This window comes from Heterocephalus glaber, unplaced genomic scaffold (assembly GCF_053883595.1).
Source record: "Heterocephalus glaber isolate CG9 unplaced genomic scaffold, H.glaber_assembly_v1.0 deba00001472, whole genome shotgun sequence".
NCBI classification, from domain to species: Eukaryota; Metazoa; Chordata; class Mammalia; order Rodentia; family Bathyergidae; genus Heterocephalus; species Heterocephalus glaber.
Genome location: NW_028258315.1, coordinates 7380256 through 7396904, shown reverse-complemented (window position 1 = coordinate 7396904; position 16649 = coordinate 7380256). Strand labels below are relative to the sequence as shown.

General features: G+C 44.8%; 1 protein-coding gene and 1 pseudogene across 1 annotated transcript in view; one reads left to right on the top strand and one right to left on the bottom strand.

Moving 5' to 3' along the window:
* The window catches only part of LOC147826176 (cancer-associated gene 1 protein homolog), a 21540-nt gene extending 4891 nt beyond the window's left edge, over positions 1-16649 (top strand). Inside the window, exons 5-9 of the mRNA XM_087182556.1 lie at positions 569-673; positions 1275-1345; positions 6853-6921; positions 10098-10278; positions 12863-16649. Coding sequence (XP_087038682.1) covers positions 569-673; positions 1275-1345; positions 6853-6921; positions 10098-10221 — 369 coding nt within the window. The 3' untranslated portion in view covers positions 10222-10278; positions 12863-16649. The remainder of the gene's footprint in view (positions 1-568; positions 674-1274; positions 1346-6852; positions 6922-10097; positions 10279-12862) is intronic.
* LOC110349815 (lysine-specific demethylase 2B pseudogene) lies at positions 7243-9699 on the bottom strand (annotated as a pseudogene).

Sequence of the window (16649 nt, the reverse complement as noted above, 5' to 3'; positions counted from 1 at the left end):
AACCTTTTTTAAAGCCTCCAGTTATTTATGCAAGGGAGAATATTTCTCAGACCTGAGCAAGTATCATCACACACAGCCTCGCTGATTTACTTCAGAGAGAATCAAATATATTTATGCATTGATTATGGAAAAGAAAGTAAAGATTTGAGGCTAATAAATATTTGTATGTACTAATAGATATTTACTTATTTGCAAAGTTATTTCATAGTGTAAAATGAGAGAAAAGATAAAACACCATTATAATTCCTGCTCACCTGTTCTATGTGCAGTCTTAATGAGGATCTGGTCCATAGCATCACATGATTCACCTGTCGGACAACTCAGTGAAGGTGGATATTGGGCACTGAGTGTAGTGGTGCAGACTTGGGGGACTGAGGCAAGAGGATTACAAATTCAAGCCCAACCTGGGCAACATAGAACAGAACCCTATCTCAAAATAAATAAATAAATAAATAAATAAAGAGCATATTGGAATAAGGATAGCTCACGGTCCTCTTTTGTTCTCAATACCCATATTAGCTTTCAAGGTATTTTCCAGGTTAGTATTTTCACTGATGTTTCTCTGCAGATCAAAAAATTGGGAAGTCTTGTAGAGTCAAAAGAAGACCACTGCAACAAGCTCATTGAAGAGAATGACAGGTATCAGAGACACTTGGGCAGCTTAATAAATAAGGTACACATTTTCTTGCAGAAATATTTGCCTTCTAAAAACTATGTCAGATATTAAATAATAGAATTCAGGAGGAAAAGGATCTGAAGTTTGATGGAGCACATTTACAATGATGTCTTTCTCTTCATAATGGCTTTAGAAGATGTCCCACCAGCCTTTAGCTGGATGCTAGCAGAGAGCATGGTGTGTGTCTGTCCATCCTGCTGCAGGCAATTTAGTCTTAGCATTGTGACTTCACTTTCAGGGTAATTATAAGTCTTGCCAACTTAGTGTTCCAGTTAGTTTTTAAAATCTGCATTAACCTTAACCAAATAGACTTGCTCCTTCAATGATACACAACCTGGTGTGTGGAATACACTATGTGTTGACTCACTGCAGTTGTCTGTATTTGGGACATGATCAATAGATAGAATTCTATTGTTATTCATATTTCTCATCTGAAAATCTAAGGAAGATGTTTAGTCTGTTGTAAAATTTTCACTGATGTAGTCAAATAACTAACCTTGAACTTGCAGAGAGTTTTTAAAAAGGAGAAAAAAAACAAAATTTAATAAAAACACTAGAATTTGTCAAAGAGTGATTTGTTTAGCTTGTTTTTTTCAAGATTGCATCGTGTGAGGAAATTATCAAATGTGCTGACCAAAGGCTGGAGGTATCCTATTCCCAGATTGTGCAGTAAGTTGATAAAACTGTTTTCAATTTTATGAATATTTACTAATATTCTATTTCACTCTCTGGTTTCTGAGTTCATTTCCTTTGCTCCCAGAAAGAAGAAAGGAAAGTGAGGATTTGCGTATTCACCCCTTTCATAAATTTAGCTAGTTTAATGTCTGGGCTGCCTAAGACAGAGGTCAACAGCCAGATTTCTATCCTCCCTTATCAGAGTCCCTTTTAATTTTAGGGGGTGATGAAGGAATTAGTGAGAAACATCCAAAAATCTTAGAGGATATTTTCATAATATTCAAATAAAATAACTTTGCAATCCTTAGAATTTATTCACAACGTATAAGAAATACCAAGTAAGTTCCCTCGCTGGAATGAAATTCATCTTGAAACAGTCCGAAAATAGCATTCTTAAATTTTGCCATTTTCCACCGATGTATTATTCTTATTTCTAATTGCTGCTTCAGTCCTCCCCGATTTCTTTAGTACTTGCTAACACTAGCACTTAAGGAAAAGGCCTCTTGTTACAAAGAAAGTCCACCTGAAAGCTTGAAGTAATTGAAAATGTAGATAGAGGTAGCTTTGTTTGCTTTTGTTTTTCACAGTCATTTTGAAGCCGAACAAACGGTAAACAGCATTTCCTTCTTTTAGACTAATGCAGACAAGTTTTAAATTTGTAGTGGAGAGAGAAGACGGTGTGCTGGGAAGGATTAAAATTAGAGTTTTCCCCAACTCATAGCCAAGAAAATTCTATCAGTGCTCAATAATCATGGGCTCATGGAATAGAAAATTTAAAAAAATAACTAAAACCAATATCAGACTATCATTTTGGCCACATTGTCTTGCCCCAGTTATTTTTAAAATTCAAGAAATTTAAAATGTACATTTCAATTGAGAGACTGACCCAGTTTAAGAAGTGGTATCTGAATTCTGTAAGCTATATTAAAAGCATTATCAAGCCAGGCGTGGTGGCACGCACCTGTAATCCCAGCTCACTGGGAGGTGGGGGCAGGAGGATCACAAGTTCAAGGCCAGCCTGGGTAACTCAGTGACTCAGACCCCTCAAAAATCAATTATTTTTTAAATGGAGGGAAGGGGCTGAGGATGTAGCTCAGTGCAAAGGCCCTGGGTTCCATCCCCGATATGAAAAAAAAAAAAAAGCAATGTCAATTGTGGCTGCCTATTAGAATTCCCTTTAGTGGGTTTTGAAAAATACAAATATCTAGGCCCTACTCCTAGATAAAACAAGCTTACATCTAGGTGAGACATGGGCATCAGTGTAATTTAAAGCTGTCCAGATGATTCGAGTATCTAGACAAGTTGAGAACCACTGTCAGGTATCATGTGAGTTGATTTGCTTTAAGTGATCAGGGTTGTTATATGTTTTAAAATTAAATATAGTCTATTATATCCAGAAAGATATTTTTAAAATTATAGTGGTTTAGTTTTTGTATCATTAAAAGGCATAGGGTGCTTCAAAAATTATGAAATACATCATCAGAGCAGTATTCTTTAACTTGGTGCTGGTCTATAGATTCTGTTAAAATTCAGAAATATTTAAGGTATTGTGTTCCAGGTTTACAATATTCTCTGTATTTGCTGGCTACCCTGTAATTTTTCAATTCACATGGTTTTTTTTGGGGATCGAACTCGGGACCTTGCGCTTGCGAGGCAGGTGCTGGAACCACTGAGCTAAATCCCTGGCCCCAAATTCACATGTTTTGGTTGTTAGAAATAGCTGCTTACTACAAAAGCCATTCATGAGATTTGATTTTTTTAAATAACTGAAAGAAGGGGCCAGGAATTTAGCTCAGTGGTTTTGCTGCCTGCTGTGCAAGCGCAAGGACCCAAGTTCAATCCCCAGTACCAAAAAAAATTTTTTAAAGACTGAAAGGCACTTAGTGAAGTCCACTTTGTAATGCAGCAGGTGTGATCTATATGAAATGCAAACCTCACCATCCAGTTTGCATCTTTAAATATGTTAGTGATTTTTCCATCACTTTTTTTTGAGAATAAAAGACTTTGCTGTAGTACTAGGACTGAGATAGATGGGGAGGTGTAGATGTAGCAAGCAACCGCTGCCCTAGTTGGCCTCGTATGCCTATTCCGAAGGCCATGATTGTGCCAAATGTAGCGCCACTTGGCATCATGGTTTTCCCAGTGGCACCCGCCAGCTCCCAGCCTCACATTCCCAAGGCAGGAAAAGATGCTGAAGAGCGCTCCGTGACAAAATCCATCTTCCCTCAGTAAAGCTCCTCAGCTGAGACTGTTGACAGGAACACATGGTCATGGCATCTACCCTGAGGCCTTGGCAGGTCAGCTGCCTACCTCATGGAAAGAGAGCCCTCTGGCACTTTCTGATCAGAAATTCATTTGTTTCATTTAATGAAAAAATAAAACAAAATTTCATAACAAAATAATAAGAGAATAGTAATAGTTAATACACTGTCATTAACTTCAGAGTAGTTACTCAGAGTACAAGACGAAGACCAAAGATTCTTACAAAGAACCAAGTAACATAAAACCTTTTTTTCAATGAACCAAGATATACTTATAATACAAATGAAACAAATCAGCATATACATTAAAATATTTTTAAAAATATTTTTGAAGGGCCAGGGATTTAGCTCAGTGGTTTTGCCACGTACTGCGCAAGCTCAAGGACCCGAGTTTGATCCCTGGTACCAAAAAAAAAATATTTTTGAAACAACAGAATAGATAATTTGGGGCAGTGTTTGAACTTCTCCCTACTTCCTATTTATCTCTCTTCTATTTTGCACTTTATTTATCAGAAATTCTTTTTGTTGTTGTTGTTTGGTACTGGGGATCGAACTCGGGTCCTTGCGCTTGCGAGGCAGGCGGCGGAACCATTGAGCTAAATCCCCAGCCCTAGTCAGAAATTCTTGACATGGCCTACAAGTTTCTTCATGATCAGGCTCCTGCCTGCCTTTCCAGTGCCATTTGCCATCCCTCAGCTTGCTTTTAGCCACACTGGGGATCGAGTTTCTCAAGTGTCCCACATTCCCTTTGGCTCCTGAGTTTTGTACATGTTGTCCCACGTGGAATGCCCAAGCTCTTCATCCCAGTTGTCCCCTGCCATCCTCCAAATCTGTCCAAATGCCGTTTCCCGAGAGGTGCATTCACTCTCTCCTGAGTTATGGTTTGGACCTAAAGTCCCCAAAAATCTCATGTGTTCAGAGATGAGGCTTGGTCGGAAGGGACAGGTCACTGGGTGTATGACCTGGAAGGGTTTACAGACATTCCTCCTTTATTTTCTATTGGGTTTTTTTTGGTACCGGGGATCGAACTCAGGTCCTTGCACTTGCACAGCAGGCAGTGAAACCATTGAGCTAAATCCTGGGCCAACATTCCTCCTTTAATGACCAAATCAGGTGGACTAGGTTATTCAATGAACTGGTTGCTAAATGAGGAATTCTGTACAATATTCAGAACAAAGAAATGATCAAAGGAATCTCCAACTTCCCTTTTTTTTAATTTGCATAACTCTTACATGCAGTAATGTAATTATAACATAAAACTATAGCACTGTGCTGGACAGTACAGCCAGCAAAAATTACAGTACTGTATAAACAAGATGCACTTTACAAAAAACACATTGGGGGTCTATAAATATGTAGAGAACTGTACAGAAAAAGATGGGTGGTAAGTTCAAACAGTTGTTAAACAGGTAGGTTGTTAAACGAGGAATGTCTGTATCCTTCTCCCTGGGTCTTCCCTTTTCTCTGCCTCCAGGCTTCGATGAGTTGGGCAGCATTCTCCCGCCATACCCTTTGACCATGCCATTTCTCCCTTGAACCCAGCCAGTCATGGACTAAGTCCTCTAAAATCCTGAGCCAAGATAAACCTCTCTCCTTTAAGTTGTAGGTGTCAGATTTTTTGTCCCAGTGATGAGAAAATGACTAATGTATCCTTTGAAAGCAAAAGGCTGATATCTCTGGACAAAGTGGTGTAGGTTTCAAAATGACAACCTATAAGCAATATTCTGGGGCACATGTGTTCTATTTTGTTCATGTAATGTTTAAAATATTTTAAAATTGACAAAATTTTAATTTCCTTTTTTTTTTTTTGGTACTGGGGATCGAATTCGGGTCCTTGCACTTGCAGGGCAGGCAGCATAACCACTGAGCTAAATCCCCAGCCCAGAATTGACAAAATGTTAAAAGGAAGATATCCTATATAAAAATTCTCAATTTTCAATTTTTGTTTTTTTGAAACAGGGTTTCGCTATCTAGTTCAGGCTGGCCTCGAACTCATAAGCTCTCCTGCCTCAGCCTCCCAAGTGCTGGGATCACAGGCATGCACCACTATACCCAGGCAAAAAATTTCAATTTCTGTCTCCCCTTTAAAAACAAGAAGACCTGAGGTTGCTAACAGCATCCCACATAGCGTAGCCCCTTCTTTCCCCTGGGATCTAGGGGGTTGTGCTGTGGTTTGTGGGACTTACCATCCAGGTGTCTCTGCTCCTTTCACACCTGCCTGAGCCTTCCGCAGGTGATTTCATTTGCACCCTCTGGAGCAGAACCTCATCTCCTCTGGGGGGGCTCCATGTACCTTCTGCAGGGGCCTGCAGAGTGGCCCCCAAGGAGATCCCAGTCCTAACCCCAAGCAAGACCCAGTGAATGGCAAAGAGACTTTGCGGATACGATTGCACTGGGATCTTGAGATGAGGAGATTTTCTTGGATATCTGGGTGGGCCCTGAACGCAGTCCCACGCGTCCTAATAGATCGGAGGCAGAGAATCTGATGACTGAAGAGGCAGTGTGGGGGGAAGCGGGGTGAAAGGTGCTGTGAGGCCGAGCCAAGGCCGCAGGAGCCCGACGAGGGCGCACAGGGCTCTCCTCGAAAGCCAGCGGGGGCGGCACAGCCCCGCCCGCACATTTCAGCCCAGCCAAACTGACTTTGGGCTCAGGACTTTCCAGGCCGCCAGAGAACTGGCGCCTGTCGTCCTAAGCCACCTACGCTGCGGCGCCTGCAGCCCCGAAGGAGACTCACTCTCCCTCCCTGAATGGGAAACGCGTTGGGGAGGAAACGGTCTTCACCGAGTGCCCTCCGAGGGCAGCGAGGGGCCTCTGGCGCCTCTCGGGCTAAAAGCCACACAGCCCCCGTCAGTCTCGCCTGTGATCCAACAGGCCTTCCTAGGGCAGAGCAGCGCGAGCTCCGGGCTGCGTTCCTGCCAAGCTGACCCCAGGGCGCTGCTGGGTCCACGCGCACGGAGGGACCCGCTCTCCCCGCACCGCGCAAGCCCAGAGAATATCTGAGTGTCCTGTTTTATATTTGCTGCGGTAAGACCTGCTGCGTTTCTTCTTCGGGAATCTCCAAAGGGGAAATAATTCGAATCATTAGAGAAGAACCCCAAGTCCTTATGTGGTGAGCTGGCTGGATGAGGTATAGAGAATAGCTGGATTCCCGTTTGAATTTAGCAAATCCTCCAATGACTCTCTAAGGTATTCACCTGGCAAAATCCTTTTCAGTCATAAAATGCAGTTGTTTTCTTTCAGTTTGGAAGAGAGAAATAAGTATTTGGAAGATTTAATTAGAAGGCCCACAGAGAGAGCCAGAAAACCAAGGTAAATTTTCCTTCCTTTTTAAAAAATAAGTGTTTTGCCAGGCGTGGTGGCACATGCCTGTAGTCCTAGCCCTCAAGGAGGCTGAGGGAGGAGAATTGCCGGGAATTCGAGGCCAGCCCGAACTATAAAGTGAGACTCTGTCTTGAAAAAGTCTGTATACATAATAATGTATTTTAAACTTTTCCCTATTTCAATTTAAGATAAATTATATGAAAGCACTTGGCACTTTGCTTAGCATAAATAGTTGCTTGATAAACATTTTCTCTACAGCACGAATTGGAAAGCCAGGCTGCCTGCCCTGATGGATCATGTAATCACTGCTAAGGAAGATACTGTTAAGAGTATGAGCTAATGTTTTGTTCATGACAGAACTGCTTGTCCTGCTACATTTTTTATGACAAGACCTTCTTTTAGCAAGATTAAATTCTTGTTTTTTCTTTTCTTTTTTGAGACAGGGTCTCACTGTGTAGTTCAGGCTGCCCTTGAACCCATGGCAACCCTCCTGCCTCAGCCCGAATTCTGACATTGCAGGCGTGTGCCATCATGCCCAGCTACACTAAAATTAAACCCACCCTCTATCCCCGTTCCGGGGATTGAACTCCAGACCTTCCACTTTTGAGGCAGGCACAGTGCCACTGAGCTAAATCCCTAGCCCACTAAAATTAAATCTTAAAATCTGTTATTTTATTTTGGTTTTATTGGCCTTGAACTGTGATCCTCCTGCCTCAGCCTCCCAAGTGCTGGGATTATAGGTGTGCCCCACCACACTGTGCTAAAATGTGTTACTTCGGAAGTCCCAGATGGTCTTGCAGTCCAGTGCTACAAGGATTATGTACAAACCCACAGGGCTGATTAAGAACATAGTCCCATGTTCAGGTGGCCTCTTCCTCACTATTATACCAGGGAGTGGGACTGCTGGATCCCGGTTCTGCAGGTGCTGATAAAACAGTTACCAGTTCCCAAAGTGAGGGCAAATTTATTTTTTTTATCTTGCATAAATAACTTTTTTTGGTACCAGGAATTGAACTCAGGACCTTGTACTTGTGAGGTAGGCGCGGTGCCGCTCAGCTAAATTCCCAGCCCTAACTTTTTTTTTCAATCTTGCATAAATAAACTTTAAACAATTTGTACAAAAATAGTTCTGCATAATGTAAGACATAAAAAAACCAAACAAAATGTGTTGGGATGGCAGCAGATGTGGCTTCGTGTGGTCCACATTACGTTGACACTAAAACGCTTGACCTTGCAAGGACTGGGTGTCCAAACAAAACACCACCAGCCCCACGCCCATGAAAGCTCTCCTCTTCTGTGGTCGGGACAGCAGCGCGGTGGCCACGAGCAGCTGCTTCCCCTGGGCAAGGCCTGCTCACGGAGTCATTGTCGCCTGCAGTCCCCATCCGAGCTCCAGTGGGGAACAGAGCCCTCTGTGGCTGTAAAGTCTTTCCTGCCCCCACCCTGCCCCATATTTACACCTTGTCATTGGACTAACTCAGCTTTTGCAGAAGTTTTTCTTCCACTTGCCCGAACTGGACACTCGAGGCCATCTCAGCAATGAACTGCTCAGAGCCTTCCTTGGTGACTCGCTTGCAGGACCTGGTCAATGAGGCAGATGTTCCCACGCTATTGGAAGAAGGCCAGGCACTGATCAGTGACCCTACTGCAGTCTGACAGGATGACCTCGGACAGAAAGTCCCTTGTGGTGGCGCCCACCGCGGTGAGCAGGTTGACGGACTGGTCCGTGACGTGGTGACAGTAACCGAGGTGCAGCTTGGAGAGCAGGAGCATGTGGCGGGCGATGAGCCGCAGGGCAGCCTCAGTGATGTCCAGGCCCACCAGGTGCAGCTCCACGACGTTCCTGAACTTACTCCGATTGTCCATCTGACCCGCCCTGTTTTCTGTGGGTGGGGACAGGAGGTCTGGCATATGGGCGTCCTTGAGCCCTCCTACCCACTGCATGTCCAGGATCCAGAGCATTGGACACCTAGAGCTACAGAGCTCGGAGACCTCGATCCAGGAGCAGCTCACCAGCACCAGGCCTTGGAGCTTAGGCAGCCGGCTGATGAGCCAGCTCAGGGGCTTCTTAGAGATGGTGGTCCAGCTGAGGTTGAGGGAGATGGGCTGGCGCCAGATGATGCCTCTCAGCATCAGGGGTGTGACAGACTCGAAGTGATTCAGGGGTCCACAACTGCGTATGGCAGCACCAGGGGTTCCAGGTCCTGCAGACCCACATGTAGGCACATAGGTCTTGGGGGCTGAGGTAGCTGAAGACGGCCATCCACACCTCCCTGGGCATGAGGTGGGCCGCCCTGTTGTCCAGGGGCAGTGAGTCGGGTTGGGGGCTGATGGGGTTGGCTGCATCACGTGGCGCTCCATCTGGATGCACTTGGGCGGGGGCCGGGGAGTGACTCAAGTGGGCCGTCCTAGCCGGTGCTGTTGGGCCCCTTGCTGAAGCGATGGGGGCACTCACAGAGGCCCAGCGGCACCTTGGGCTCCTCATTCTCCAAGAGCAAGTTTTCTGAAAGAAATGATTTCAAGGAACCCAATCCGTGACTATCCCTTGGCCAGATGTAAGTCTAAAAGTGTGGAGCGTCAGAAGGATTGGCCAAGAGACCTCTTTGACTCTCCTGTGTCCTGAGCTCCCATCTCCAAGTAATTCTACCTAAGTCCTCGTGAGGGGTTTCCGGGAATATGGGAAACAGCCCCTACTCGCCTACATGGGGCAGAAACTGCAGCGAGCTGCGGCAGCGTGAAGAGGCCCGGCAGGGGTGGCAGCCCCATGCACTTCCCCCGAGAGCGGGGGACATTGACAAGAGCCGGACATTGTCATTCCTGTGACCGTGCACGGGAGCCCTGGCTTTCGTGGCTCTGCCCAAGGCAGCCTGGAGGGCAGCCAGCCACACAAAACTGGGAGAGAGACCCAGACAGGAAGCTGATGGAGAATCCCGAGGCCGAGGAAGGGACATGGCGGGCTGGAGCTTCCCAGCAATCACCGGCTAAAAAGAAGGAGGAGCATCAACCCTTTGCCAGGCCGAGCTCCGCGAGCCCCAGCTGAGGGAGACCTGTGCTTTCCTTCTCCTGGGGCTCCCGCAACGTAGAGAAGGAGGTGACACGGGTGGGACGAACCCACCCTCCGCACCAGGGATTCCACCTGCGACCCTGGTCTCATCCTCCTCCAGGGTGCCAACTGTGGAAGAAAGGATGAACGACAGACACGGAGTCAGCTCAGCATGCGGGCGCCAGGGGGCGCTCACCTCTAGTAGGCAGAGAAGCCTGAGCCGCTGGCTCACCACACGGGCGTGAGCAATCTGAGTAACACGAGATTCACCTGCTTTCCAATATCCGCTAGCACATTCTCAGGTAAACAACCTAACCTCAGCTGTCTTAACCTTTCCCTAACGTGCACTATGCGGTCCCCCGAGTGCAGTCTTCCTCCTTTGTGCTCACACAGGAGGCCAGTGAGGCCGCACTTCTCCGGTCCTGACAGTGAAGTCCTGCTTCTGCCTGAAGATAAAGGGATTGATTAGGACTGAGACTGGGCCTCCCCAAGAGGCCTGTGACTTAGAATGACCAAAAACTCCTGGGCCGGCTGCCTATTCATTCACTACAAAAGCAAAGCTTGGGGCCGGGGATTTAGCTCAGTGGTTTCGCCGCCTGCTGCGCAAGCGCAAGGACCTGAGTTCAATCCCTGGTACCAAAAAAAAGCTAAAGCTTGAATAAAAAGGCTTAGAGTAGAAGTAGGAGACAAAAATTAAAGTTGCATTACATTATTTTTTCTTAATTTTTTTTTTTTGTGTCAAGGATAGAACTCAGGACCTTGCGCTTGCTCTTAATTTATTTTTGTGATGCTAGAAACTGAGCCCGGGGCCTCATATCACACATGCTAGGCAAGGACTCTACCACTAAGCTACGTTCCCAGGCCTTTACATTTATTTTTTGAACTTATAAATGAAGACATTAAAAATTGTACATATTTATGGGGTGCCATGTCTGCAATGTTTAAGTTAGGGTAGACACATCTCCTCAAACATTTGTACTTCTTTGGTGAAAATATTTACAATCCTTCTAGCTTTTTTTTTTTTGGTACCAGGGATCGAACTCGGGTCCTTATGCCTCCATCTAGCTTTTTGAAACATGCCATGCATTACCTCCAGTCACCATACCACGTGATAATAACTAGCCACAGCTTCTTTCTCCTGTGACGTGGTACCCACCGATCAGGCTCTCCCAGCCTGTCACCCCCTTCTCTCAGCTTCTGTGAGAACCTGCTTTCTCATGTGTGAGTAGGATCATGTGGTCTTTGTCTTCTGAGCCTGCCTTATTTCACTTAACATAATGATCTCCAGTCCCGTCCACTCTGCTGCAAATGTCAGAATTTCACTCTTCAGGGCTGAATAGTGTTTCATGCTAGGTGCGAACCACATTGTATTTGTTTTGGGTTTTTTTGGTACTGGGGATCGAACTTGGGACCTTGCGCTTGCCAGGCAGGCGGCGGAACCACTGAGCTAAATCCCCGGCCCCTAATATAGCTGTGTTTTGAAAATCAAAATCCCTGAGCAGACAAACTGTTTCTTGTGATGGGTTAATGTTTCCCTCCCTCCTCCTTCCCTTCCTTTCTTCCTCTTCTTTTCTTTATACAATGCTGGAGATCGAATTCAGGGTCTCCAGCCCTCTAGACAAGCACTCCATACTGAGTTATAGCCTTAGCCTAATATGAAAGAATGTGAGCCAGCTGCAGTGGCTCACACCTATATCCCAGCGCTCTGGAAGGCTGAGGCAAAAGGGTCTCCAGTTCAAGCCCAGCTGGGGCAATTGAACAACTTAGTGAGACCCTGTCTCAAAATTTAAAAAAATTTAAAGGTGTTAGGGATGTAGCGCAGTTCAAAGGTCCTGGGTTCAATTCCTCGTACAAAAAAGAGAAAAAAGAACGTGGTGTAATCTAATGCCTGCCATATCACAATTGCTCAGTAAATGCTGATTTTAGCTGAATGTGGATCTTCTACATCGTGGAGAGAAACAATGGAATTTTTTAGTATTATTTTAATTAATAACATTCATATGTAAGTAAGTGTACGTGTTTCACCAGCTGAGACATTTGTTTAGTTACACGTGAGGCCCCGGGGGGATTTGAGCCCCAGTTGTACAGATACAGACTGGCCTTGAGGCAAGATGGCTATGTGGGACAGTGACCTCTGGATCCCTTTCCAGCTCTCAAGGCCTTTTGTTAGGAAACCTAAGACTTGCTGCCTGCAGCCACAGTGATCCTGGAAGCCTGCAGCTGAATAGACCACCCTGGTGCTTTCACCAGTGAACAGGCTTCAGACTGCCTCAGCCTCCAGAGCCTCGGTGCCGTTGCCTCCTGGGCATTCGTCTTTCATATGGAAATTGTGCAGATTCGGGATCTAAAAGGCAGCATGTTGACAGTCTCAGACATCTGACTCTTCCCTCTGGTCTTCACCACTTTCACGGAAATTCACGAGGTCCCCAGGTCACAGGCTTTTTCCTAAATGCATCTGTGGTGACGTTAAATGTAATAAGACTCAGGATTTTTATTCAAGTGCATTGAGAATGATCCACATATTACATATCAAAAAAGCTTTGTCTTCCCAGCTACTTGGGAGGCCGAGGTGAGATGACTGCAAGTTCAAGGCCAGTCTAGGCAGGTTACTGAGATCCTATTTTAAAATTTAAAAAAAGGAAAGAAAAGGTCTGGAGAGGAAGCTCCCCGATAGAGCACTTTCGTAGCACAAGCAAATCCTGGATTTGATTCCAGTATTACAAAACAAAAGTTCTATCTTAATCTTTGGGGGCCTCATCGTTCTCTCCTAGATAATAATTCTCCTTGAAAGTGAGGGAGGGATGTGCTAAGTGGTGGCGTATTTTTTCACCTGTTCACTATTTTTTAGTCTTCTCTCACTTTTTAATTTCTTCCTCTTTCCTACAGACCAAGATCAGAAAATCATCCGAAGTCCACGACCTCGGTAGGTTGTCTTGATAAACATGATAAAAAAGACTGTTATATTTCCAGGTGACTTGACAATAACGTAAGACGCAGCCATGTTCCTGAAGTTACTTCCGCAGTGATCCAGCTGCCCTCTCCATCCTCAAGGGCTGGCCTCTTCTGCCTCCTTGTCCTATTTGACCTGAAACTTTTCTTGTTTGGGTCTCCTCACCTTCCTTTCAAGCCCGCCTCGTGTTTCCTCTGATCTTTGGTAATTAGCGCCTCCTGGTGTTTCTGCCTCCTGTTTGCTCCCCGTAGCCCATCCTTGGGGTGAGGCTCCCCCCCTCCCACAGTTGCCCTTCTCATTGTCCACGTCTGCGGTATCTAACCACCTGCAGATTTCTAACCACGCTGTGTTAGTGTTGTGCCTGTTATTGCCCAAGCGGCTCCTTTACCTGTTACATTCTTCCCCAGCTCTCCTTCTCCTCTGTCCTTCCTTTGTCTCTGAGGAACTGACTTGCTTCCTCTCGTGTGCATGCATGGTGCCCTTGACGCGTTGGCACCTGTTGTGGCATTACATTCTCCGCCCACACGTCTCGTAGCCCAGCTGGAGCTCTTCTGGTGCAAGCATTGTCTCAGAAGCATTTCAGTGAATTCTAAGTAGTGTTAGTTTTGAGAATAAGGCCAAAGCTAGACCTTCCTGTTAGAAGATAGAGCTACCGATGCCCCTGTCCCACCCAGATGTGTTTCATGAACACCATGGCCTTTTATTTTTTTTTTTTGAGACAGGGTCTTGCTAAGTCATTGGGTACCCAGGCTGGGTTTGAACTTCTGATCCTGCCGCCTCGGCATCCCAGAGTGCTGGGATTACAGGTGTGCACCAGCATGCCCAGCTACCGCGGCTTATTTGTGACACAGCTTTGTGGAAGAAGGGAGCAATCAATAGGGGTCGCCCTCCACTGAGACCCAGCATTTCTGGTAGTTGAGCTACGAGGGCACCTTATTCTATGAATCCTTGACCCCTCAGGACTTACCACAGTGGGAAGTGGCTTTATGAATCATTTTGATTCTTGCTCCGACTCCTTTTCTCGCATCCTGCCACTGGCAGCCAAACCAAGAAGATGGGGCTCAACCAGCCTTCTACCTTCTGGTGTTCCTCGGTGGGGGAAAGGTTGAAATGATGCCTAAAATATTAATTGAAATAAAGCAGCGTGTTAGCCGTGGGGTTCATCTATCTGTAGTATTTCTCTCCATCCTTTTTCTTTTTCTTTTTTTTTTTTTTTTTTGGTACCGGGAATTGAACTCGGAACCTTGTGCTTGCAAGGCAGGCAGCGGAGCCACTGAGCTAAATCCCCGGCCCTCTCCATCCTTTTTCCATATGTAAACAAGAACTAGCTGTTCAGGAATTCTGTCACTTATGAAATGTTTTTCTTCTTTGTGTGTATGTGTGTATTTTTTGTTCTTTGAGACAGGATCTCACTATGTAGTTCAGGCTGGCTTTGCCAGGCCACTGGAACTCACTGAGATCCTTCTGCCTCAGCTTCCCAAGTGCTGGGATAACAGGTGTGTGCCACTACACCAGGCTTTTTCCTTTCATTTTTAAATGCCAGATATTTTTTAAAGAAATAGAAAAGATTTAGATTAAATAAGACTAAAGAGTAAACACTAGTCATTTTTGTCAACTATTCCAGGAATTGTTACTAAATATTCTACTCCAAGATATATTAAAACCCATATAAATACTAAAGTTTTACATTCCAAAAATTTAACTTTTTATAATTTCTTCTGGTGAAAAATCAAACATATTCCACTTCAACATAAACAAGTGAATGCAGGTGACTTCTAAATATTTTCCTAGAACACCATGTGATCGGGGCTTTCCTTGTATGTGTGTTTTGGACTCAGACCTTCACACTGAGCTACATCTCCAGCCCTGTCTTTATTTTTTATTTTAAATCACGAAGTTGCCTAAGCTGGGCTTGGACTTTTGATCCTTGTGCCTCAGCGTGTTAGAGTGCTGGGATTACTGGCTATCAGGCCTTTAATGAGGCATCACAATTGTCATGAACTTCACATTTTATTTCCCCTGCAAGACATTTTCCTTCTCTCCAGGCAAAGTGGGCAGGTTCTTCCTACCACCAGCCACCTTCAAAAAGACGAACCTTGAAGTCCTTTGAAATTAAAAACCAGATGGGCCAGGGATTTAGCTTAGTGGCACCACGCCTGCCTCAAAAGTGCAGGGTCCTGAGTTTGATCCCTGGTACCAAAAGAAAAACAAACAAAAAAACAAATTAAATCCCAGATGAAAAAAGAACACTGGTCTTTTAAGATCTAACCCTTGTACTTTCTCTCTTAAAATGAATTTTGAGGTAGTTGTGAATTTAAACAAAGGACCCAGAGACTTCTGATTTTGTGTGGGATGCATCACGAAAATAAATATATACATAACACGCATATTAGCTTTTTTTTTTTTTTAGTACTGGGGATTGAACTCAGGACCTTGCACTTTCGAGGCAGGGGGTGGAACCACTGACCTAAATCCCTGGCCCAGTATTAGCTTTTTGATAAATCCAAGAACCATGCTGAAAGTATAGCTGTTGATCAAAATATGTATTTTATTTCTCTAAAGTTAGAGTTGTACTTAATCAGTGAAAAATATATATGGAATGTAAAACTGGTCCTGCAGGAAGTGTTGAATAACTAAAAGCTATTATCATTATTTTTGTTGAGGAATTCTATATGTTTGTATGTAACTCAAGAACAGAAAATCTTAATTTCTCAGATTCAGAACGTTGCCATATTTGTTTGGACGGGTGGCCCACCAGGGCCTCACGTGGTGGCCCAGGCCTGAGGGCTACAGCTGGGTGGAACTGGCCTGGGGCCCTGAAGGCCTAGGAGACCCAGGCAGCCTGGGGAGCTGGCATTGTCCTGCTCAGCAATTCAGTGAACTCATTTTTTAAAAATAGAAAGGGGTCTTCTACCCCCTCCTCCTTACTGGGACCAAGCATGCTAATCAAGCATTCTACCACTGAACTACACCCCCAGCCCACTCTGTTTACCTTATTCTGAGACAGGGTCTCAATAATTTGCCCAAGCTGGCCTCAGACTTGTGATTCTCCTGCCTCAGCCTCCTGACCACCTGAGTAGCAGGGATTTCGGCCATGCACCACTACATCTAGCTAGATATATGTGTCTTAATGGTAAAGCATAAATGACTTACATTTAAATATCTTAAAGTAAATAAAAAGTTAGAACATAACATACAACTAATTGAACCTGAGAATGTACCATGAGTTGCAGCTGTAGTAATGTTTCCTTTTAGAACTTAGTCCCTTAAGCTTCAAAAGCTTTGAAGTGATTCAAGTTGAAAAAGACATTTGCAGGCCGGGGATTTAGCTCAGTGGTTTCGCCGCCTGCTGCACAAGCACAAGGACCCGAGTTTGATCCCCGGTACCAAAAAAAAAAAGAGACAAAGACATTTGCTGTTGTTATTATTAATGGTTTTGTGGGAAGCTGTAGAAAGAAATAAAATACAATCAAAGAAGGCAGCTATTGAAATAAGGATAGCCATTTCTGGAATCTCTATACAGATGGGCCAAACCAGGTAGAAAGGGAGGATTGACCCAGCTTGTCTACATGCGGGGCTCTGTGCATACATGCTGACTCAACATGTGCATTATGAGACATTTGTGTTCTTTACCCACAGGTTATTGCAAAGTGAATGTGCCTGTCTTGCTGCATGGCTCATGGGTGTAGAGTCCTTCTTTCAATAAATATTTAATGACTTTCA